At 36.8% G+C, this 24443-nt stretch overlaps 1 protein-coding gene across 1 annotated transcript in view; it reads right to left on the bottom strand.

Moving 5' to 3' along the window:
* Positions 1–22129, bottom strand: part of LOC135071970 (alpha-catulin) — an 85209-nt gene extending 63080 nt beyond the window's left edge. Inside the window, exons 1-2 of the mRNA XM_063966205.1 lie at positions 22124–22129; positions 21534–21714 (exon numbers count right to left, since the gene is read on the bottom strand). Coding sequence (XP_063822275.1) covers positions 21534–21714; positions 22124–22129 — 187 coding nt within the window. The remainder of the gene's footprint in view (positions 1–21533; positions 21715–22123) is intronic.
* Positions 22130–24443: the final 2314 nt, after the last annotated feature.

The raw sequence follows: 24443 nt of genomic DNA, 5'->3' as shown, positions 1-24443 counted from the left end.
TTACATTATCATAATGAAAATACATCGTCAGTGTGTCGTGCGCCTTTTAGGCGGCGGAACGATTTATGGATGTTTCGTGAATTATTGTATCCCGCTGTCACAAGGCGGTAAAAGTATTAATGTTTCCTGGGGGCCGTGTAAATTGTTTTGTAATACACGATACATTTGCATTCAGATTGAGTGAAATACGTTAACAAATCAACGGCTTCAGTCACAGATATGGATTAGAGTAGATACAGCAAGTTGCTCGTCAAAGCGTGCCATTCCGATATGTCCAAATGGACATACATGGTCGAGTGATGTACACGTTGTTAATTGTTAGCCGATTACAACAATCGGTAACGATGATTTTACGAGGACAGTAGTACGAACACGGTAAAATTAATAAATTATTAACGGATTGAGAATTGTAATTAACAGCACAAGTAACAAATAATTAATTAGAATAAAGTAGCAGTAGAAGAAGTATAAAGTAGGATTGTTTTTAATACATATCCTGCAATGTACTATTATTAAGAGTAATGTATGTAGAGATGGGTAGTGGGTAAAAACCCATTTCACCCGATTGGGTTAAAACTGGGTGATTTGGGTAAAAACCCGGTTTTTACCCATTATCACCCATTCTGGTGGGTGAAAACAAAAATAGCGTTTTTTTAAAGTGAGAAATGGTATTTGTTGCTAAGGGGGCATTCTAGTGTTACGTAATGCAATCTGGGGGGAGAGGAGGTCTTGAAAAACGTTACAATGCGTTACAGTGGCGGAAGGGCGGTTGGATTTCAAGTTTTTAAGCAGAAGTACTTTGTAGTTGGTGTTGTTATTTGTAACTTTATACCGTAATGTCATCAAAGAGAGAGTTCGGCATCTTTGGCATCCCCCCCCCTCCCCCCCTCCATGTCCTTGCCATGATCACAAATTATTGTGTTCCTACTAAATTTCTTCTAAATCGGTTCAACGATTCTTGAAATAACACCATTTTATAAAATAATTGGTCACATCATCATAACGTGATCAATTTTACGATTTGGCCACGATATTAATGCATATTAGTATTAAATTTAACTTATTACTTATTAATCAATAAACTTAAATGAGAAAAATTCAATAAAAATAAAGAAAAGATACCAATTGAAATAATTACAAAATTATTTGTTTTCACCCGGTGTAAACACCCACGGGTGGAATGAAACGGGTTTTTATTGGGTTTTTACCCTCATGTGGGTTTTTACCCGGGTGGAAACCCATCTCTAAATGTATGTGGTGCACTCATACCGATCCCAAGGAACCGTACTTACTCATAACATTATGACACACACAGATCCGTGTATTCATACACCAGACAAGTTTTTGTATTGAATCGCTGGTAGGGTGAAAAAAATAATGAGATTTGACGATTTGTAAGAATTAATTTATTTAAAGAGGAAAATAAAGATGTTTTTGGTTTTTTATCGGGCCCCCGGGAAATCCCTAGTGCCAGACTTTTTCAAATAGACAGAGTAGAGGCATCTGCCTAAGGGAGTTCTATAATTTTGCCATCACCTTTTTTATAAATGACGACGGAAGAACAATTTTATTCAAACCTTTTGATTTGTTTTGATTATTTTATAGGGCTCGTCTAAAGCACAATACTATTCATTGCACTTATTATAATTATGAAGAAAAATCTTTTGTGTTTCATTTTCACTTCGAACGTTTTTTACCACAGAATTTTGTCGTTTAGAAATATCTTCAAAACTAGGTACCTGACTTAGCTTTATGAAACAAAACGTATTGGCAAAACTACGCATTTTTACATTTATTAAAAATAAAAAGCTTGAGTAAATAGTCTTTATTTTATAAAACTAGGTCAGGTACTTACTAGGATATTTCAAAGTATGGAATTAAGTATGAATTACTAGTAGTACTATTTAACATAATGGAATAACAATCATTACTTTCATAAACATTAGGCACAACAACAAAAATATTATTTGCAAATTAATAATGTAGAATAAAGTCTACCGCTACAAAATTATTTTAATCCACAGTCAGACTAGCTATAAATATAACTAAATATCAGTTTTATCGGAATTAATTAATTTTCGAATCGATTCATACGATATCTTTCGATGACTTTGCGAATGCAGTACGATGATACGATTACTTTTACGTTGCGGCAATCACTAAAATTCGCTAAAATGACACTAATGACGTTTAAAAAGTGGCACGCTCGGCTTCATACAATTTTTGACACATGCTACATCTATCCATATCTGTGGCTTCAGTATAATGTAATATAGCCTGACCAGGAACATAAAAACCCTCGCCATGTTGCGGAAAACTAATGGTACTAATTTCTTTTAATGGCAACAGTAACTGAAAACTTCATTGACATGTCACCTTGCATGTCAGTCTATTGTTGTCAAAGTGTAAACAAACTTTATTTTAAATGTTTGCAATTGATTTTGTGAATTAAATTGCTAAAATATTTTTATAGTCGTGAAAGAAAAGTGGTTCACGATGTGTTAATGTATTTGTCGAAGAGAAATAATAAGGGTTCGGACAATATTTTCATTGAATAATGTTTCCGACAAAGGTTGTCAAATTGACTGACATGTTTATCGTATAGTACAGTCCACTATGAAAATTAGCTGTAGTCTGTTTCAACTACCTATTTTAAAGTTTTTTGTCACTTTCTAAGTTTTGAATTTTATGGAATTGGGAAAGAAGTACCGAGTTTGAAGCGTTCATGAGCAGACATTGCAATTGAATATTCAAGTTCTGAATTTGATTATTGATGAATAATAAAATAAATCCTACTAGCTCGATTGATGGTTTCATTTAATTTATTTAAACAAGGTTACCTTTAATAATATTTTTCGTTAATTTATGAAAATATCAAATTAGCCCGTAATCCTGAATCCTGATTAGAGATGAAACGGATATCCGGTAACTATCCGGTAGGCCGGATATCCGGCCTAAATTTACTATCCGGCCGGATACCGGATAGTAACTCACTATCCGGCCGGATACCGGATATTAAAAATCTACGACAATTTTCTATTAATAAAATGAAATACATTAATCTTTGAGGTAAATATCAATAAAATGGCTTATAATAATGACGGTTTTTGTTTAAAGTCCAAAAAGTTACAAAAGCCATATTAAGGTCTTTCAAAAAACTAATTTCTCTTTCTGGGCTATTCACTCTAATGATGAATACATAAATAGTAAATATCTGTTAGTGTCGAAATATTGCCAAATAAAAAAGGCGATCTTTTTTTCACTGATGGTTTGATGACATGATGCATGCAGTTCAGTCAGATTACGCAACAAGTAAACTAATTTAATTTTCGCTATTCAATCACGCACGATAGCAACCGAAATCGCCCGTTGATCTGCCCCCTAGACAAGTGGCAAAATCTGACATTCTATTCGGACGGATTAGATTTTCGAAAAGTGTGACTAGTCTAGTCTACTAATACCCACTGATCCCCTTCGAAGCACTTGTGCGGCGCTAAACTCGTCACGACATGCAACGAGACAATGGGCCAACTATCCGGCCGCCGGATATCCGGCTATCCGGCCTAGCAGCTGGCCGGATATCCGGTATCCGGTATCCGGCCAAACAACTATCCGTTTCATCTCTAATCCTGATACATAAATTTAGCCTATAAATTTAACACAATCATGTACGACTGTACTCAGTGTTGCACTATCAAATGCAATTGAAGCGCCTCTATGCCAGGGTTTTTATGTTCCTGGTCAGGCTATAATAGGGTTATGTGTGCCAGCTTTAACTTGACTTTATGGTCTTTGTCAATACAAAGTATTCAACTAATTTGTTCTGCACCCACCAATCTATTGCAACGTATAAAGACTAAAGAGTATTGGCTGGGACAGTTTAATTAAACAGAGGGCAACTTTGTACAGAAACTTATGCCAAGACCAAAACAAGTTCGGTCTGCTAGCTCTACAGAATACATTCTAAGTTGTACAACTTCCTGCAGAACATACACTTGTCTTGTAAACTTGTGGTCATTTGTAGTTTGCTCTTACGACTGACGGCATTAACTTCGCATTTCTAGAGACGTAAGATAAAAGATTTGAGAGAAAAAGTACCTTATTAACTGCAGATTTTTTAAGCTTAATTCCGTAGAGGCTATATAGATATCTAACTCTTTCATATATTTTTAGGAGTCATGCTGCTTGTTTTGAAACGTGTTTGAATTATAAACTTTGTTGCAAATTAAAAGATGGCTTTGACTAAAACGTCTTTACAGTTTAGAAAATAGTTTCGTTTATGTTAGTAGGTGGTTCTAACTAAACCGCTATAGCGTACATTGTGGCGGCTACTTCGCTCGGAGACCATTAAACTTAGAAACTTAGTAGTTTGAATTTGACATAGTTCACTGGTGTGGTGGCCCAATTTCAGGCATAACATAGAAAATGGTAAGTCTACACTTTAGAAGTTTTTAAGTGGTAACTTTTACGTACCATAAAAATATGAATAAGATAATTATATGAAAAAGTATCTTCATCTTAAAATTAAAGCGGTAAAATACATTTGGAAAAATAAAAGAAAAACTTAATTTTCAGAAGAAATATAAGTCGGCTTTATAGCACTGAAAAATAAACAAAATATTTTTCTACCTGAAATAAAAAAGGTTATTTGAAGTTAAATCCACGCATCTTTTCCCTCATCTTCTTATGGGTTGCTTGAAGTTACCTACTTAAAGTTGTGGGTTTGGATAACAAATTCCCTTGTTTACACTTTCTGGAATTTTTACTTTTCCTTTTGAACATTATACGTTCCACGTTATGAAGCTATTAAGTTAGGAGAGTGTCGTTTAACGTTGATAACTACTCTATTAGGAAACTTGGTGACAATATTAATGTTTGGATAGTTTACTCAAACTCAAAACTTGATGTAAATGCGTGTCCCTCTAATTAAATGGGCTTAGGTAAGACATAAATAAACAGAGATGCCAAAATTGGCCCAGTAGTTCATAAGCCGTGCCATGTTAGGGGGCAGAGGAAGTCGTTGGCATCCACACAAAGGTTGTCAGTTGGCAATGAAACGCAAATAAGTAGACACTCAAGCAAACTAGAGCCAAATGCGGTAATAAAATTTCCGAAGAACATTTTGTAGTAGCCAATCGTGCGTGCGGGGCGCGCGCCTTGGAACTGTTTTTGTCACGACACGACATGGAATTGTTATATTGATATTATTCTGAAAGGTCTTAATTTTGTAGGAAAAAGAAAATGTGCTTGAAGTTTGAGGAAAATGACCTGATTCATATAATAATTTTATTTTCCCAAATCATAATGGTGTCATAGAGTTTAAAAACATTATTCGTAGTCGTTATTATCGCTGACTGGGCATAAAAATATATGCAAACAAGACAAAGCTAGAAGTTACCAATCACATTGACGGAGCCTAACATTGTTTTACTTATGAAATACTGTATTGTTCTTAAACAAAACATTCTAAAGCGTGTTGTGTTGTTGTTATCGATTCGTTATCATCAGGCTGCCAAGTGCGAACAAGGCGATCCGCTTGTCGCGAATAAATAACGCTGGCGCGACAACTTAAAATTAAATTTTAAATTAAACGCCTGTGGGAATTGACAGCTCAAGGGGGAAAGTGACAATTTTACTTTGATAAATTTTGATGACATTGTTCTTTGCGGAAAACCATTGGGTGGCCCGATCGCAAATTCAGAATTCCATTAGGAAATTGGTTTTTTACGCTTGCTCTGAGTGGGTGTTTTACATCGTGGTGTTAAGATAACGAATAACTTCAGCACCTGTGTCACGGGTTATAAAACTTCATCATCGCAGCAATTGCTTTTGCTGATATAAATTAGGAAAATGCAATATTTTTTTATGTTTGCCGTCTGATTTTACGAGTACCGAGGTATTGTGTTTTTGTTTTGTATGTTTTGGCCTGAAAAGGAAATAGGGATCCATTTTCTACAAAGGATAGTTGAGTAGGCATAAAGAGCTTATTTGGGAGAGGATCCTCGGGGCCATAATCCGCAAGGCGCTGGTCGAGAGCACATTATCGCGGCATTATGCTGATGCGTGCGGACGCGCCGCCGGATCGCGCCGGAACGTTACGCCGGATTTATGCCAATAATAGGCGCACGCCTTTCTAGCCATTATTGTGAAGGAGCAATAAACGTGTAGTGGATATTTCAATGAGGGTGCCATGAGAACCTAGCTTATTGTACATAATATTTTAAGGGCCAAATCTGGTAAAAAGTAAAATAATTTTATTTTACGGAACCATGAAATATCGAAGCATTGAATCAACGGGCATCTCTATCACATCTGAACTAACCTCTTAGGGCAAAAAATAGTGCTCTATGAAATACAATAGTTCTATAAAGTAGGACTATTGTATTAGAAGAATATCTCTAGTTAATTCTCGCGAACAGTTCATACGCAACTCTTATAAATGGTCGTTTTATGGAACCCATCTACCGACTGGTGCCACCCGAAAAATACCCTCGTAAAAAATTACGGACAAAACGAGATTTGGAATTTATTATGCTATTTTATGGAACTTAATATATTTTACGCACAGGGATTTCGGAATGATTGTCGGCTGTAGGTATCCACATTCATTTTCATGGAAACGGCTGAGGGCTTTTGTGAAAATCCTTTTTAACCTTTAATATTATGCATTTTGGAATTTATAGCTCCATAACCACAAACGGGTTGGAATATTGGTTGGTTTTTTTTAATAAAATGGGACGTAGCGTTTACATAACTTCAATTAACCATATATTTACCTTTTTAGTCGTAGTATGACCACTAAATGTGGTTAAATTCTGACACATTTAGTGGTTAGAGTAGATGCAGTTACTCGCATAGTTCCAACTCAAAGCCAAGGAGGATCAGAACCTCACGATAATTCAGTTGTAGTACGATTTGCTTTGATACTGCATGAAATGGCATTAGTCATCGAATCGTTCTTAATCGCCTTATTTCTAATAGGCTGAAGATTCAGCGGGAAATTTAGGGAAACTACAGTTAATAATTTACACTGCTCTAAACACGAGTTGGAGCATCCACAATCGAATTCTAATTCTGGGGTACGGTTATTGTGCAACTGATGATTCCATGGCACATTCTGGCACTTGCAGAATGCTATCAGTATCACGACACTCCATCTTTTTATGCTGATCATACGTGTTCAACAACAGTTGAAACGCTCGCTAACGAAATCGCTCGTTTTATCGTGTATTGGTTCATGTAATGCAAATTGCATTGCAAACGTCGATGCCAATCGCACGGCTGCATACGATGCAAACGCTCTACATATTTTTATTGACTTTTGAAATTGCATTAAATGAACAAGCCCCGCGCTGCTGCTAGCGTGGAATTTTAATTTTACCGTAAAATAGAAGGCTCTTTTCAAGGGTACTACGGGCATTGCGACTGTAATTTAGTAATTAAAAGTTTAACACTTTAATTAGACTGCCAGATCCAGTTTAACCATGTAGTACACATTAAGCACATGTATTAAAATTAATAATTTCTCATTAATTTTAAGAACAGTAAGGTCATGTGCATCTTTAGGTATATGGGACATGTCATTTTCTTCTAGAGATTGGTGGAACAAAATTTTGGACGAATAAAAAGCCTTGTAGAAAGAGGCTTCAGGCCTTAGCCTCGAGTTTAGCGGGCAGCGGGGCGGGAGCGGCGGCGGCGCGGGAGCGGGGCGGGCAACGCAGACCCGTTCTCGAAACAAGCGGGTAGCTCGCGCGGCGCTTTAGCGGCGAAGTGTTGTGTTCGGGGTTGTGTTGTCGAGATATTTGTTTTTATTCGCAAACGAAATGTCTGAACAACGGCGACAATTTTATTTCGATTCAAATTTATTCCTAACGCTCGATTTATTGTGGGCAAAAGAAGGAGTGCGCTGCCCGCTCGTTGCCCGCTCCCGCGCCGCTGCCCGCTCGTTGCCCGCTCCCGCGCCGCTGTTTTCGAGAACCGGTCTATTTGATTTTACGTATAAGATCCTGCCGCTCCCGCGCCGCTACCGCCGCCGCCCCGCTGCCCGCTAAATTCGAGGCTGAGGCCTCAAAAATGAGTGTGTCAAGAATTTTTCGTCGTAGCAGAACATTCGTAGTTTAAAATCTAAAAGCTCACGTCTTGAATAGTCTTGTTGAGTGGTCTCCATTTTGCTCTCGGTATTTACGAGTATTGTGCGGAGGCAAATAAAACACTTGTTTATGCCGAAGGGCTATTTCTTTAGACTGCCAGTGGACTCGTTCGAATTAACTGCGACATTAACTCACTTAACGACGTACAGTCAGAAACAAAAGCAATGTTGGTAATTTTCAAAGATATAAAGTTTTCAAATTAATAAAATAAAATATAAATAACTTTGAAGCATGGGTTGATATTACAGCTTCACGTAAACAGTAAAAACTTTACTCCTTCTGTCGCAAGCATCATTGTAATATGTCTCCATAATATAAGACTAAAAAGCCACGCGTGATTTTTAGAAGCGTGCAAACTTGTTTGTCTCCAGGCAATGAACGTTGTCTCTATCGCAACTCACGCGTCGTTGGCTCCGCCGCACTTTTATTCAATGAGCGACTCGCCCGCCACTTGGGATGAGCGCTGAAGCCAGTTTATACTGCTGTAAACTTTAGGGCGACTTGGCCCGTTACTTCTATTTGGTTGCCCACCGGGATCGTAAATAAAACCACCGGTGAAATGCAATGTGCAAATATTAGGGTTAAGTTGACGGCAATCCGAATTTATATGTTACTAAATACTGCTTGAAACTAAACAGTTAGGTAAGTCAACAATTGTGATTTAAAGTAATGAAATGGTTGTTTGTGTTACCAAAATGAAACTTTGCATGATCTCAGTTTCAATTGCTTGCGAAAGAAAGACTCGCTTTGATTTGCCTCTTTGAGTGATCTCGTAGGGTTCCGCTTTGAAAGACCTTCTAAAGAGAACTCAGTGGGTAGAGTGTGAACAAGTGAGTGAATTAAAGGCAGCATTTCCCTAGGGAACTCCACTTTGAGTACGGCTTAAGACGATTTTACTCACACGTCCAAGTGTAGTTGAGTTGAATGAAATGAAATTCGTGGGGTTATTTCCTCCCCCACACGGCAGCAGTAATTACGCCATGAGAGCTTGCTCATTTACCGGATAATGTTTTGTGCTTTACAAATAAATATTTTCTATGCCTTTAGACCAACCCTTTTTATGTTTGGAGTTTGCCCCGGGGGCTTATTTTCGTTAACAAGATTATTATGTTAAAGAGGAGTATTTCATCTCATCTCATCATACCGGATGTTAATGTTTGGGTCAGATTAATGCGAAAAGTTTATTTCATGCTATACTATAGTGGCTTCAAGTCTGTTAGCGAACTTTCTACAAAAGACACTGCATAACTGAATTATTACTACCTAGATACTAGAATATATTGAATTATTCAAACTGGTTAGTTTGGTCTATAAATCAATCCTTCATAACAAGAGAATAAACTTTGAAGTTAATTTATAGATTTGTAATCCTTTAGAGCCGACAGATATCGAGTAAACTGAATTGTTTTATTTACAAGAGTCGAAGTGCGCTATAAACTATTTCAATTTACTTGGCAATCGCTATATCAAGACCAGTGAATGAAACTTGTCTGTCGATGTCAGAGATATAAATATCGGGTGGGAGATATCTTCCGAGATAAAACTTTTCTAGGGCAAGTTAGATGCGACCGAAGACTTAGAGTTTATGCGGTTATCCAATAAAGCTTTACCAACTTTTAGTTTTTACAAATTCTCGAACAAGCTAGGCCTGTATCCGTCTGACTCGAATAATAGCGAAGGGTTGGTTTATATGACGTGAAAGACCTTACGAAATTGTTAATATTATCATTTCAAGTTGATATTTTACAACCACAGCCTTGGGGTTGAATTTAAAGGTTTTACTGCCAATAAATGTTTGATAGCGGCAAATCCCATGAATATATGGCTTCCGAAATAGCTTGTTAAGTCTTTTGTGGTCGAGAAATACATGTAGATCAATTAATGTACTAATTTAGTTCTCACGCTTTTTTAAAAGCTGAGAGCAAAATGTTAAGAAATAATAAGTAGGATTGTAGGTATTTTTTGATAAAAAAGAGTACCTACATACCTAATTCACGAAGCGAAGCACATGCAATTTCTATGGAAAGTGGTCCATGAATCAATAGGATAGATACCAGATCAACAATATCAGATGTATGTACAGCTCTCCTCTCCTCCGTTCCGCTCCGCTCCTCTATTTATGGTTATGTCGAGAGAAGAGATGGAATCTGCAATGAACCTATTTTTGTTGGGGCACGAGAATCGCATTCGGCTGAATTAGAAATACAGATGATATGTTTAAGAAGGCCAGGTGTCGTAGTCGGTCAGGTGTTAGTAGTTTTTTTTAGTTTCGAAATAATTCTTCAGTAAACTTAATAAAATACAGGAGGATAGGAGTAAAAGCTACATTTCAATGATAGGTTCAGCAACATTTTAAGACTAAAGTTGGACGCTGCGATTTACTTTTTTGAGGATAAGGGCTCTGGGTCAAGAAGCAGGTACGACACTACATCAATCTTCCAATAAGCATTTATGTTTGCAATAAACTTTATGCATTCTGCTCGCGTAGTAAAATAGAAATTGGAATTTACTAGGAGGTCGGCAGATAAATCCCACGTGACGCAGACTTTACGGCGGCCCTAGTTTCGGAGGTAAGAATACGTGTACAGTCACGTCCAATACATATTTTCTATGCCTATCAAATACCTACAATAGTAAAATTGCTGCCCTTCGTATAGCATAGTGAACCTATTATACTCTATGTTATATAAAGTTTTTGGTGTAACGCCCCACGGTTTTGACTGTCTTATTGCTTTTATTGCTTTTTAGGACTGCTCAAATCTCAAAATTACATATAGTATAGAATATTAAGTTACACTTGCTTACATTGCTTATTTGTGATAAATAAGCCATTACTTTTTCATTAAAAATATTACAAAAGGTATTCCACTCCTTAAAATTTTCACACAAAAGCCATCATAATCTAACAACTTATTTTACACTCGGTGAAAGTTTGTTTTCATGCGAAGTTTTTGCATTATTTATCTACTAAGTGTGGATGAAACTCTTTTCCGAGAGAAATTAACTTATCTTACTCTTCATATCGTGAAAATATTTTATTAAGAAAACTTTATGCTAACAGCTCGTAAATTGTGTTGTACAAAACAAGTTCAGTGAGGGTAAATTGAAGAACCTGCACGTTTTCGCCTTTCCTGCAGAGTAAATTGGATTTAAATTCGTTTCAAAGCGATGCACTCGAAAACCGATCAGAAAAATACTCTACAGGATTTCGTATTCCTAAATAAATAACTCTTAAATCCATGCAAAGTGCTATTTCACAAGCGTTCGCAAATAAAAAAGTTGCTTTTGTTTTGTAACAATCTGTGGATGTCCCCAATTAATCCAGGTCCCCGCGTTGTTTTGTACAAATTCTCTTTCTTTCGAGGCCTTATGGCCGTTATCTATCTCTGTCGAAAGCCTTGCCTTATTGTAGTGTTTCAAATTGTTTTAGGGAATTTTCCTTCCAATAATTGGATATCCAATGCCTGCAATTAAATACAATATTTAAACCAAAAATAGAGACAAATTGATCCCGTTCGTCAATTATGTTTGTTTGTATTTTTACTAATGAAGTAATCCAACCAGTTTTCTTTGCGGATTAACCCTGCCATCGATAAGGGTTCCTTAACAAACTTGCTTAATTTCCCGAACAAGAAAGATAAATGAAGAAGCAAATCTCGATAGATAACTAAGCGTTTTATATTAATTTGGTTGCGGGTTCGGGGAGACAGGCGAGCGCGTGCAAATTTGCGGCTTGCCCGCGCCTGGGTTATTTGGCCGTGGGAACTTCCTACACTTAGTTAAAGTTTTAACGAACGAATTTCGGGATACAGATTAGAAATTACGCTGCTATTTAGTATCACAATTTCTCTATTGCGTCGGCGGTGGTTGTGGTAAATAATCATAAAAATCGATAATGCGCGTTGGTATCACGTAAATATTGCCATAGTGCACGTCAACGTAAAACTCGTAACTACGTGTGAAAGTTCTGCTACTTTAAATAATTGAAGCCAAATAAAGAAATAAATCTCAACTGGCTTTGAAACGCCCATTAATTTGATCCTAGGCTTGGCTCGGTCAAAGTCTGGCCGAGATTTTCAGCTTGATAACTTTACACTTTATTTTAAGGTCATTCCATTTTGTATGGCCGTGAACTAAACGTCAGAATAGTTCTATATTTACCGGGTGTTTAGGAATTCCATCATGTTTATGGAAATTAAATGAAGGAGCCTCCACTGGATTACGTGTTGTTTTATATTAATTTGGTTGCGGTCTCCGCGGCGACAGCAGAGGGCGTGCGAATCTGCGGTCGCTCCGGGAAATTTGGGTCTGGAGTGGAAACTTTCTTTGCACTTCTTTAAAAGGTCACCGCAGTTTAGGGTTCTGCGTGAGGAAGAGCAAGGTTTTTATGCTGCGGTATAAATTTTTTAAGAAGGTTTAAGAAGAAACATGATAGGTAAGTACTTTATTTTTATTTTGGGGTCTTTCTTTCAAATTGTATTTTATCGTAGTCAATCAATACTGAGCTGTAGGTATAAATAATTGTGGCTGTCCCCAGCGGTCCGGTTCACCGAGTTACTCGCAAAAGAAGAACGGTCACGCCCCATACAAAAAAAACCCAGACCCGACAGAAACGAGACATACCTCAGTTTTTTGTCATGTCCTAATTAGTTAAATTATATATTTTTTATATTCGAAATCTATGTATAACACCAAAATATTACCCTTTGTTTTTGTTCAGGCGTTATACAAAAACTAATACAAAATGCCTATTTATCACCAAAATTGGTAAATGTATGTACCTAAATGTCTATTGCAGCTGCTATGGAATGTATCTAGATGACCTGGAGATACAGCCGGATTATACAGGGTGGTTATACATATGGAACGATAAGTGCTCTCACTCGATTATTTCTAAACTATACAAGATATCGAAAAACTAGTTACTGATTCTGAAAGTGCTTCACGAGCTCTTTCAAATGGTACCAATAATAGGTTACAGATTATGGAAGCTGGTAACATTGAATTTTTGGATTTTGTAACTTCTCGTTTCCACCCTGTATAATCCGGCTGTATCTCCAGGTCACCTAGATACATTCCATAGCAGCTGTAATAGACATTTAGGTACACACATTTACCAATTTTGGTGATAAATAGGCATTTTGTATTAGTTTTTGTATAACGCCTGAACAAAAACAAAGGGTAATATTTTAGTGTTATACATAGATTTCGAATATAAAAAATATATAATTTAACTAATTAAGACATGACAAAAAAACTGAGGTATGTCTCGTTTCTGTCGGGCCAGGGTCACAGATGACCGTTCTTCTTTGGGCTCCATGTTCAAAAGACGTCCAATTAACAGCCCTTCATCAATCGTTATCGTTTAGACAACGTGACGCAATGAAGGGAAGCGCGTCGCCAATGTAAATCTATTAGCCTTAAAAAGAACTTTATATCAAACCCATCAGCTTATTACAATAAGATTTATATATTATTCATTACGATCGAAGGCTTAATTTATTATTATTATCACACAATAGCTTGGTACTAACATTTGAAAATGTCGTAGCATTTTCAACTCTTTGTTGGTTGCTAATTTTCCTTTTTATTGATACACATTTACACAATGTTAAAAACTATATCCCGTGGATGTTTCCTTACATCCTGATGGGACACGAGCGGGGAGTGTTCCCGAATTGTGTGAACAGTTAAAATGTTTGCTGGCTCGCGTGTAGGGCAAGTTATTATAGTGTGTTATTATAGGCCTGCCCATAAAGACGGCCAACAAGTGTTAGCCGAGGGGATATTTACCCCAGTGCGGTTAGTGCTTTATTGTTCTTGTGTAAGTCACGTAGGTAAACCGTTCTAATTATACCCTTAATTATAATGTGTGCGCTTATGAAGCCAGACAGCGCACTAGAAAAGAAAAATGAATTTATTCCATAATTCTATCATTAGCATACAATGTAACAGTCATACAATGAAACATTTAGATTTGATACGACATAATATCAGAAAAAGCGCGTTATTAGAATAGGTATGACCAATTACAAAATCCACACATGTAGAGTCGCTAACTACAACTAGCTAAATAATAACATACTCAACAAGAATGTTTGACTAACAAAGTTAACAATTTGTCTGAGTGCTGTCTACTTTATGCGCATCGAAATGGATTACATTTTGTTTCGTAAACAAATAGATTTGCTGAAGAATAGTGCCGGCCATTACGGCGGAGTGGAGGCTCGAAGGCCACCGTCGACACCTGGTATTTATTAGATTTGTTTCGATCTGGGATAATCTTGTTACGCTGACCGGTGCCGCTTCGTCGCCTTTAGTTTTTTGGCGTTAGATCCGCACTGCAAGGCTTTATTTACGTAGTAAAATATGTTGGTTTTTCGACCTGTCGAGACCTTTCGTTACTCATCATAACGAGTATTTACTATACGAAGATTGAGGTTATAGGTTATAGAGACGATTTTCATGACTATATAGGGGAAAATAAGAATCGACTCTCACTTCAGAATATTACATTAAAAGGGGCTTAGTTTTGTTTAATTCTTGATAAAGAATTATTATTTTATTTATACGAGTGGTCTAAATAAATTACGAGCTAACTTAAAATGCATTGCCTACCTATTTTGTCTTTGGTATAAAAATATAAAATTATGGATTTAGTAGTTGTGCTAATTTTTGGCTCTATGACAAATTCAGGTGACCTGTTTCTGCCTGTGAATTTATCCAACTAATTAGATTAGTCAGATTACAAATAGCCTTTCTCACCTTGCCTTAAAGCCCTGGGCTGTATTCGCAGGGTCCTAAATCAGATCCACTCACGAAATAGGCTTTTAGTGTCGTATAACTAATTTATTAGTCGTAAAAATGACCCCATAAAAAGCGGAATAAAAGAAAAGTGATTTATACCGGAGTCGCAATGATTGTAATCGCGACTCCTGTGCGTGGTTTACAAGAGTTACTATTTTAAGCATGTTTATAACTTTTTGGGATATTTTTTTAAATTTTTTATTTCGTGCGGGCTGTAACCTTGATGTGACTTTGTGACCCACCTAAGGAAAAGGTTGAACTCTAAAATGTTTACAATCCAAAACTAGACGTGCCTGTATGAGCTATAGTGACCAAATAAAGGATTGACTAAAAATCTTTTGAAAAATTTAGAAACTTAGTGACATATTCCGGAGAGACAATGTAGTTCGTTTCATTTTAGATAGCAACCAGAGAGTTGGCTGCATTCCAACTTCTAACACGAGTCTTTATTCAAATAAATAAACATTTTTACTATCTATTTCTTTGAGAATCTTATTGTGATATTAAAACATAATCATCCTTAGTTAATGTTTCAAAACGAACCTATTCACTTTTTATTTCGTGTATTTCCCTGAAAAGCAATATCGTAGGTAATTGGTTCAATCGACGTTTACTGTAACTAACATTACATCATTTGTATAGGCAGGCGACATTATTTTGATAATAGTCGTGATTTACAAAATGGCTCTTGTCCTAAAGGAGGGAAGAACGGGCATGGGGGGCGAGGGTCCCATTGTGTGGATCTTTTGTTTGTTGGTATGCTGGATCCGTTAATAGCTCGAAGCATTAAAATTCGGGTCAGGTTGTTGACACAAATTTATGAGGGTTTGGAAAAGGGCAACCTTGATTTTACGTTAAAGGTTTTAATAAAGATATCATGATACAAATTAATTTTATGATAGGTAAGTGATACCTATTCGACGAAGGTCAGAGTAATTGAAAATCTAAATATTTTTTGTTGAAGCTCGTGTTGGGAACCGATTGGTGGACCAACCTCTTTTTTATATTGTCTATGTTTTTTATACTTTTTTTTATTACTTTTGATACCTTTTGTTTAGTTCTGAAGTTTATGATTTTGATAGCCGTTGTGGGCAATATTTGCAGAAATATATCTTCATTTTAACCGAAGGTTTGTCTTATTTCCGCACGCCCGAGCGGCTGTCCGCAACAGCTCGTTTTCAATTTATTAAATCTGTCTTATCCGTGTTACCGGTTATTACACCGAAAAATCATTCCATCCCAGTCCATGAACAATATCGATATTTTAATCTAACGCCCCAGATTCTGAAGTGTCGTAGTATTTTTGACAAAATGGTTTTCCAGATCAGATTTAGCTCGTCATTAATATTGTTAATTATATCCAGCTGAGCCAGCGCGCATTTATCAAACGGGAGTTAGTTCTTGGTCGCACTATCAGTGCTGCAATTTATACTGCGCGGCACCGGCGAGTGCGCGATAACTTTGGTGCAGGTATATTTGAGATAGCGCCCGTTAAGTGCTTTGCAAATAAATACCTGTTAATCCAACCTGCTTTAACTACCTTATGTAACCCGGTTTAGTGTTTTAGCCTCGTTTCGAAATAACGGTACAGTTTTATAAACCTGAAATATTCTACCTTGATTATAAATACAAACCCATGAACAATCTTACATAATACCTTCTTTAAAAGCTAGGCAATTAAGCTTCCTCAACACGAAACAATTTACAGGAAGACATTTCTAGTATGATTATTATACTTACTAAACTTAATTTGTAGTACTCTACTAAGTACCCACTGAAATGACTTTGTTTGAATTAATTTGTTTGTTCATCAATTGGCATCGCAATAACTAGAGCAAATTGAACTCCAGTTCCCCTAGCAATCGACGCACAATACGAGTAGGGAGCTATAATATTCCTGTAAGCCTACTCACAGCTTCATCTAGCGCCGTATAAATAAAGGCTTTCGTTCACTATGCCGCGTACTGCGCATATTGTCGGCGGGAGATACTCCACGTAGAGAGGTGGCACAAGCAATACATTCTCCGCGAACACAGAGCATGCAAGGATAATTACGTCGTGCCAGGCCTTCATAATGTGCGCCCGACCCGCTTCAAACGTCGCAATAAGACTTAGTTTAAATTAAGGGCGAATCGGCAAAGATCAACAGTTCAGTTTATCTGGCGATTAGTTCGGTCCAAGTTTGAAACCCTTTGAAATGTTACACCTTGATAAGGATTTTGGTGATAAATGAAGTTTATTAGACGGACGATGACAAACCATTTACAATTTAAATTGAAGATTGAGTCGCTTTTCAAATTAATCCGCTCATGCGAAAATTATTAACTGTATAACAACGCAATCTCTATCTGAAGATCGTAACTTTATTTTAAGATCTATGAATGGACCCGTGTAATGTTCATTGATGTCAAGCGCTACGGCTCAGCACAAAAGCAATGTGAGCCAGAATGGGCTCTTACTTATTTCTGTCTAAACAGAATTAACGTGATGCTTATTTATTTGACAAGAAGACAGCGTTCTCTTCTGATCTCGAAAAATTAAAACAAACTGCTGAAAATGAAGTATGAATTGGTAGAGCGCCAGATGACGACAAATTGAAAAATGTCCCAAAACATTTTATGTGGAAAATAATTAATATTATAGCAAAACTTTTGTTAAACTTTTTTTTCTTCACGCCGTACAACTTCCCCATGTACACTACATACGCATGTTCAATTCATAATACATAACGTAACTTATGTATTCTGAGATTTGCAATTGAAATCAAATAAGGCCGGGGTGAAATCAGTCAAACATTTACCTTTAGTGAGGGTATCCCCAAGGGTCTTTGCTTCGTTATCGTATAAAGGTCATACATAGGTTATAGGTAGAACAGTCTCTAACAAATATCCATATGAATATATACTAGGTATGTATGTCAATATCATGAGTGCTGATAACGAAAATAACGACATATCTTTGTTTACTGGTACCAGTCTATTTTAATCACAAAAATCAACACCTATTTTGTCGTACAGCGTTTTCCGGATCTGTTTTCTTTGACACGTGAAACTTTTTAGATATTCTTTGACATTCAATAATGGGGACAATTTTTGAACGCCCCCAGATTCGTTCAGGCGCTCGTCTGTCCTTTTGAAAGGGGATAACACGGAACGATTAAAAAGTCGCAACAGTTCAATTTTTCAGACCCTTCGGACAGCGGCGAAACGATAAATCGTGACGATCGATCGTTACGTGTAACGGTGCCCTAGCACAATGGAGATATCGGAGAGATTTATAGGTCACGCGCGCCTTGATTAAAAACCTCCTAAATGGTACGGGGGTAGATGTAATTTCACTGATTTCCATTTGGGAATATGTGACAAAAAATTTCAATATTCCAAACACATTTTATGAAATTACTGTAACTGATGAGGTTGGGCGACTAATCTCTTTTACATTATTTGAAAAACTGGTTTTATGTAACCAGTTCGTGTCTCGTGTTTTATAACTACATTTTTATGGCAGCAGTAACAAGGAACGATGAATACTTCAGGCGACATCCTTCTGAAATAATAATTACGTAGTTAAAAGTTTTAAATTGGCTCTGCTTTTTAAATTTCGTTGTTCCTATCACGACCACACTTCAACATTTGGGCGTTCCGCCAAGTTTCCATACAAAATGTTCCATGAAAACTTCGTTATCTACATATTATTATCATGACGTTGGGAACATTTCTCAGTTCAGGTAAAGTGACATTCTTTGTCAACTTTGTAGTAGTTATATTATATGTATAACCTAAGTATATCACACTTTAAACTTTATTATACTGTTTTAAAGTATGTTAGTGTGTGAGTCAGTTTAATTAAATGCCTGCGTACGGAACTATTTCGACAAAATGGCGCAATGAAAACTATCCCAAAAGTTGTGCTATTTGTATGCAAATTTATGTCGTTTCCAGCTCCAAGTCCATAAAAGGCTTGGGGATGAACCATATAATTTGTATTTTTAAATTAGAAGCTAACTTAAAATAACAATAATCACCGCAAGTCACTATTTGTCCTTATAGTTACGAATGGTACCATTAATAAATCAGAAATAATAAATTGTTTCAAGGGGTATATTATAAACATTTCAGTATTCAGACTGTTTTTCCTACTTCTTGCACTGCTACAAACTAATGTTTTTTAAGTTAATCTTGCCAAATTGCTATGATGTATGATAATTGGTACAATTCAGTAACAACCAATTAAACAGTGAAATGCTGCAGCGTTGGTGGTTGTTAAAAACTAATTACACCACAGAGTAATTAGTGAAAAGCAACAAAACATGGCGTCCTTTTTCTGTACTTAAAAAGTCTTTTAGAAGACATTGTTTGCCCACAACCAACATTGTACCGTATTTTAGTGCCATTTGCACTAAAATACGGTACAATGTTAGTTATTTGTTAATTTATTATGATTTATTATCAGTTTTAGGTGTTCAAGTAATAAACATCGTCGAATATAGTAATGCAATAAGTAAGTATTAACCAAAATTACTTCGAAAACAAAAGCCTTTGGCTGGCGTGGGTGACGGCAGCGCTGCAAATATTAAATACCTGAGCAGCATACGCTGAGATTATATTATGTTACGCGTAAAACACAGTTATTGTTCACTGTTTGCTGACGACATGAAAATATACCGCGAAATTAAATCCTGGGAGGACTCCGCATTTTTGCAGGAAGATATAGAGTCCGTCCGAGCAGCAGTAGGAGACGACTTATGTGACTGCACCAGAAAGTCTGCCAATAGAGAGAGATGGAGGGAGATCGTGCGGAGAGTTGTATCCGCCTCTACAACCGATGTGAACAACGCCTCAACGTGACCACGACCGCTCTGCCAAGAGCGTAACGACTAAGAAGAAGAAGATAGAGTCCGTTTATCAGTGGTGCCAGGACAATAAAATGATCTTAAACGTGGCAAAATGTCACCATATAACTTTCACTAAAAAAAGAATCCCTCTTCAGACCTCTTACTCAATAAATGGTTCTCAGGTTGGCAGGGTTGATGAGATAAGAGATTTGGGTGTCATCCTGGATAAAAAGTTATCATTCATATCGCACTATAATAACATCGTCAACCGGGCTTCCCGTATGCTTGGCTTCCTCAAACGTGCCACAAAAGATTTTCGTCGAATTGACGCCAAAATAGCTCTCTATAATTCCCTTGTTAGGTCTATTCTCGAATTCAGCAGCATAGTATGGAATCCTTTTTTCAACACACACATCAACAGAATAGAAAGAATAAACCGCTCTTTCACGCGACATCTAGCTTTTGTCAGTCGCGGTCAGATTACCGTGCGCAACAGCTATGAAGAACGTCTTGATTTCTTCAAAATGCAGAAACTATGCGACCGTCGCAAGACGCTAGACTTATTTTTCTTATACAAACTTCTCAACGGCATGGTAGTTTCCCAAGACTCACTTGAAAAAATTCGTTTTCGTGTTCCAAGGCAAAGTTCTCGCTATCTCTGTAGAGACCTCTTTCACATCCCTTTGTGCAAAACTAAGTTAGGCCAAAACTCGCCACTTAACCGGTTGTGTGCAACGTATAATAAAGCGGTGGCTGGCAACCCAGACACAGACACCGGTCTTGACGTTTTCGGTGACAGCCTCCCTAAATTTAAGTCAAAACTCAAGCCTGTATTCGGAACGACTTAGGCACCGAACAAAATGAACAATTACTAAATCCTTTATATTGTTCGGTGCTTAAACTCTAGACTCTATTCAATTGATTTTTGTTTTTACTAGTGTATAATTACCCTAACATTGCAAAAAGAAATGCTGTGTATACCTGTAATTGAGGTCATATACGTATCATGTGTTAAACCATGTTAAAATTTATGAACTGTATTATGTATGTGACTTTGTTGGTGTACCTAATAAATAAATAAATAAATAAATAAATGTTGATTTTCTGATCCGGTCATTTTGGAAGGTAATATTTTTGCCTCTCCTCATAATATCCAACCCTGGTCGTTCTAGAGAGTCTGATATACATATAGGAATATTAATTCGGTTTACTTACGGCTCTACAAAACGAAGGAGAAAAGTTGAAAATTACATCGTTTGTACAGTGCCGAAATATCGGAGACTCGAAATTAAGGTCGATGGTAGCAATCCCGTCAATAATAAATTATTTCGTTTGTGGCTAGCTTTTTAAAGTATAAATACACAGAAGAATATCGTTAAATCTACTACATGAGAATTTTTTCAAGAATTCCACCACCTACAGGAAAAGATGGCTAAACAACGTAACTATCCGCCCACAATTCTTGTCTTGTCACACACCTGGCCTCGACCATTCTATCGAGCAAGAGTAGGTATAACGACTGAACGACGAGAAGAAGACCGAATCAGAGATCTTAAAGCATGGTCATATTCTTTTGTGACCTCTCTTAAAGCCATCTGAATCTTGAAGCATAGGCTTACCTGCAGCTTTATAGACTCAACGGGACTAAACAGTGAACTCTAAACACAAGGGCTGCCACAATAGATCAAACCTGGTCGAGCTGGCGCAAATGAAGGCCCAAAAACCAATAATAATAATAATACCTGCAGCGCGCGCCTCCTTGCAAGCCAGCACCATGCTGTGCCTGACGTCGGGATTGTCGTCGGCGATGGTCTCCCCGACGGCCACGAAGCGCTCGACGGCGCAGGCGACGGCGGCCCCCACGCGCTGCACGGCCGCCCCGCCCGCCGCCGCCTCGCCGCGTGTCGCCACCAGGCTGCTGATCTGGTAGGTGATAGAAGATTATTAGAACTCATCATCATCAGGTCATCATGTAGTCTATTAAAATTTCTTAGCGAATAGAGTCGCTTCGCAAACAAAATTTTAGGTAGTTCGATTTTTTCAAGTTTTTTATTTAAAATCATGTAGTGTCCACTCCAGGAGCACGCTTTTTCTAATTTATCGGATTCAAATGGGGTTAGATCTTATTATCGTCATGATGGTCATCACTATATGATGACTGTAGGAGTAAGCTTTCTCTAATTTCCAGGAAGCAAATGGGGAGGTTCTATTCTACTCTTACTCGTATATTGCTAGAACCACACGGCTCCTATTAAAAAAGTTATTGATACTACAGGCTTATTATGAGCTATAAAGGAATACTCCGAATCGTCGTCTATGGCTGTCTACCTACAGCCATAGACGATTCGGAGATTCGAGTGCATCTATGTACTACGTAATTATTTAATCCTGTAGATAAGTAGGATACAAGCTATACTAAAACTAGTCAAGAATTATGTTTTTCAAATATTTAGTTTGAAAATGATAAAGATTCGTAATATACTTAAAAATATTCAAGAACATTTTCAGCTCATTTTCAAAGTTTTTGCCGTTGATTCATTCGTACCTAACGTTAAAACGAATGAAATTCTTATTACCTACTTACTCGTTTTATAAGCTTGCATTTGCGCACACAAAAGTATTTTATTTTTTATCTGAGCCGAGGGTTTTGACCAAACAAATTCAAGAGATACCTACAACTCACTTAGATTTATTTTTGTCCTCCATTTTCGTTTTCGGGACTCAAAGCGCGTGCTCAATTGGATTGGGACGCCAACACAAAACAAAATTACAATAGGTAGGTACGTTTCCTCCTTACTTTTGACGGTGATATCTGACATTTCTTTAGATCGCAATACTCCACTTAACACCAAGATAAAAGAGATATTGGTTTTTCATATCAAATGGCTAAAACAGCGATAAAAAATAGGTAAATAATGCATTTGAAAATTACGCTTGCACTCGACTTTGTACCTCTGAATAACTTAAAGTAGATTTGTTAGAGCTCTTATGCAAATATTGTTACTCTGATTCTCTATGCATCGTACTTCAGAATTTTCTTAATTCTAAAAATTAATTTTCAGTGTCTAGATTTACACGCAGGGTTGTTTTTGATTGTTAATTTTGCTTGAACCGTAATTTTTAATAGCACCATAACTACTCAATTCTGGAGCGAAAATGAGTTCAGTAAATTACTACTCTAGAGGTATTCGTTTTAGGTAATTCAATATTTATCAAGTAAATACGCTGTAGTAAAGCGCTTCGGGGTCAACTGAATCTGATTTTGTAAGAAGAATCGCTACAGATTGCGTCACATAGGAGCACAGCGCATTAGCTTCGTAGGCTTTTAAATCTAGCTAATGTAGAGCTTGTTCAGCTATTTCTAAAGGTAAGAACATCTGAATACACTTGGGGCGCTGACGAGGATATTTTATTCAGCTGCTAAAAGGCCGCTAATTTATTTGTTAAATAATGTAAGTCCTCCGCCCTGTCAACCCTTAATTTTTGATAAGGGAAAAATAACCTGCCACACGAAACCGTGTTTAAATAAAGCCGAGCCTTTCATAATAATTAATTTTAGACAATACAGGCTTTAAAGTGTAGATTACACAGAAAGATTTGTTACTGAAATATTCGTTAATTAAAACTTTGAAGAAAATGATTCCGAACAAAATTGGAATCTCACTTTTCTTTTCTGATAGGTAGGTACTGTATTCAGAATACAACAATATATCTAAGCAAAATCTCTCTGACCCAAACACGTTTCATTCTGTTTAGTTATTCACGTGCAATAAGCATTTTACGTGTACCTACATTAGCGCTGAGGGTCGCAATTTATAACGTGAACGTCTTGTGGGGTGTCGAATACGGATCTTTTCAACCGACTTCAAAAAAGGAGGAGGTTCTCAATTCGACCCGTATGTTTTTTTTTTTCTATGTTTGTTACGCGATAACTCCGCCAATTATGAACCGATTTGAACAAATCTTTTTTCGGCGTATAGGTAATACCTTAAGGGTGGTCCCATTTAAATTTAATAATAGAAATAACAACCCCCAAGGGTGGAAAATTGGGGATGAACTTTTTTATACGCAATATCTCCGCCGATTATAAATCAATTTGAACGATTATTTTTTTGTTGAATAGGTATTATCAAAAGGGTGGTTTCATGCGAATTTGAAGAAAATATTTCACCCCCAAGGGTGGAAAATTGGGGATGAACTTTTTTATACGCAATATTTTTAATTTTTAGTTTTTTTTTGTGTTCACGCATTTGAAGTCGGTTTTATTTTTTTTAAAAGTTATATACGAGTATATTCGGGATGTTTTCATAAAGATTCATTCTATATCTACGAGTAAATGATTCTGTAGGTTTATTAAACATTAACCTGCTACTTTAACCGGTACTAAATGAGTTTCATATGTTCAATAGAAATATATTTCTATTATGGTTAAAATAATTATGATCATCATCATTATCAATGAATGCTTCAAAATTACCTATTGTGTTCCACGTTTTGACTAAGTCAAGCTAGTCCATTCATGACCACGCACCTTTTGTAAGTCTTTCGTCTAGCTTCTCATAATGTCACGTCTCATTTTAGGTGACCCGAATGACCGATAAAGAAATAAATGATCCTAAACCTTATTTATGGCCCATCTACGTAAGTAGATT

The sequence above is a fragment of the Ostrinia nubilalis genome, chromosome 1 (assembly GCF_963855985.1).
Source record: "Ostrinia nubilalis chromosome 1, ilOstNubi1.1, whole genome shotgun sequence".
NCBI lineage: Eukaryota > Metazoa > Arthropoda > Insecta > Lepidoptera > Crambidae > Ostrinia > Ostrinia nubilalis.
Note: the sequence above shows the minus strand (reverse complement) of the source record. Positions and strands in the feature narration are given on the sequence as shown.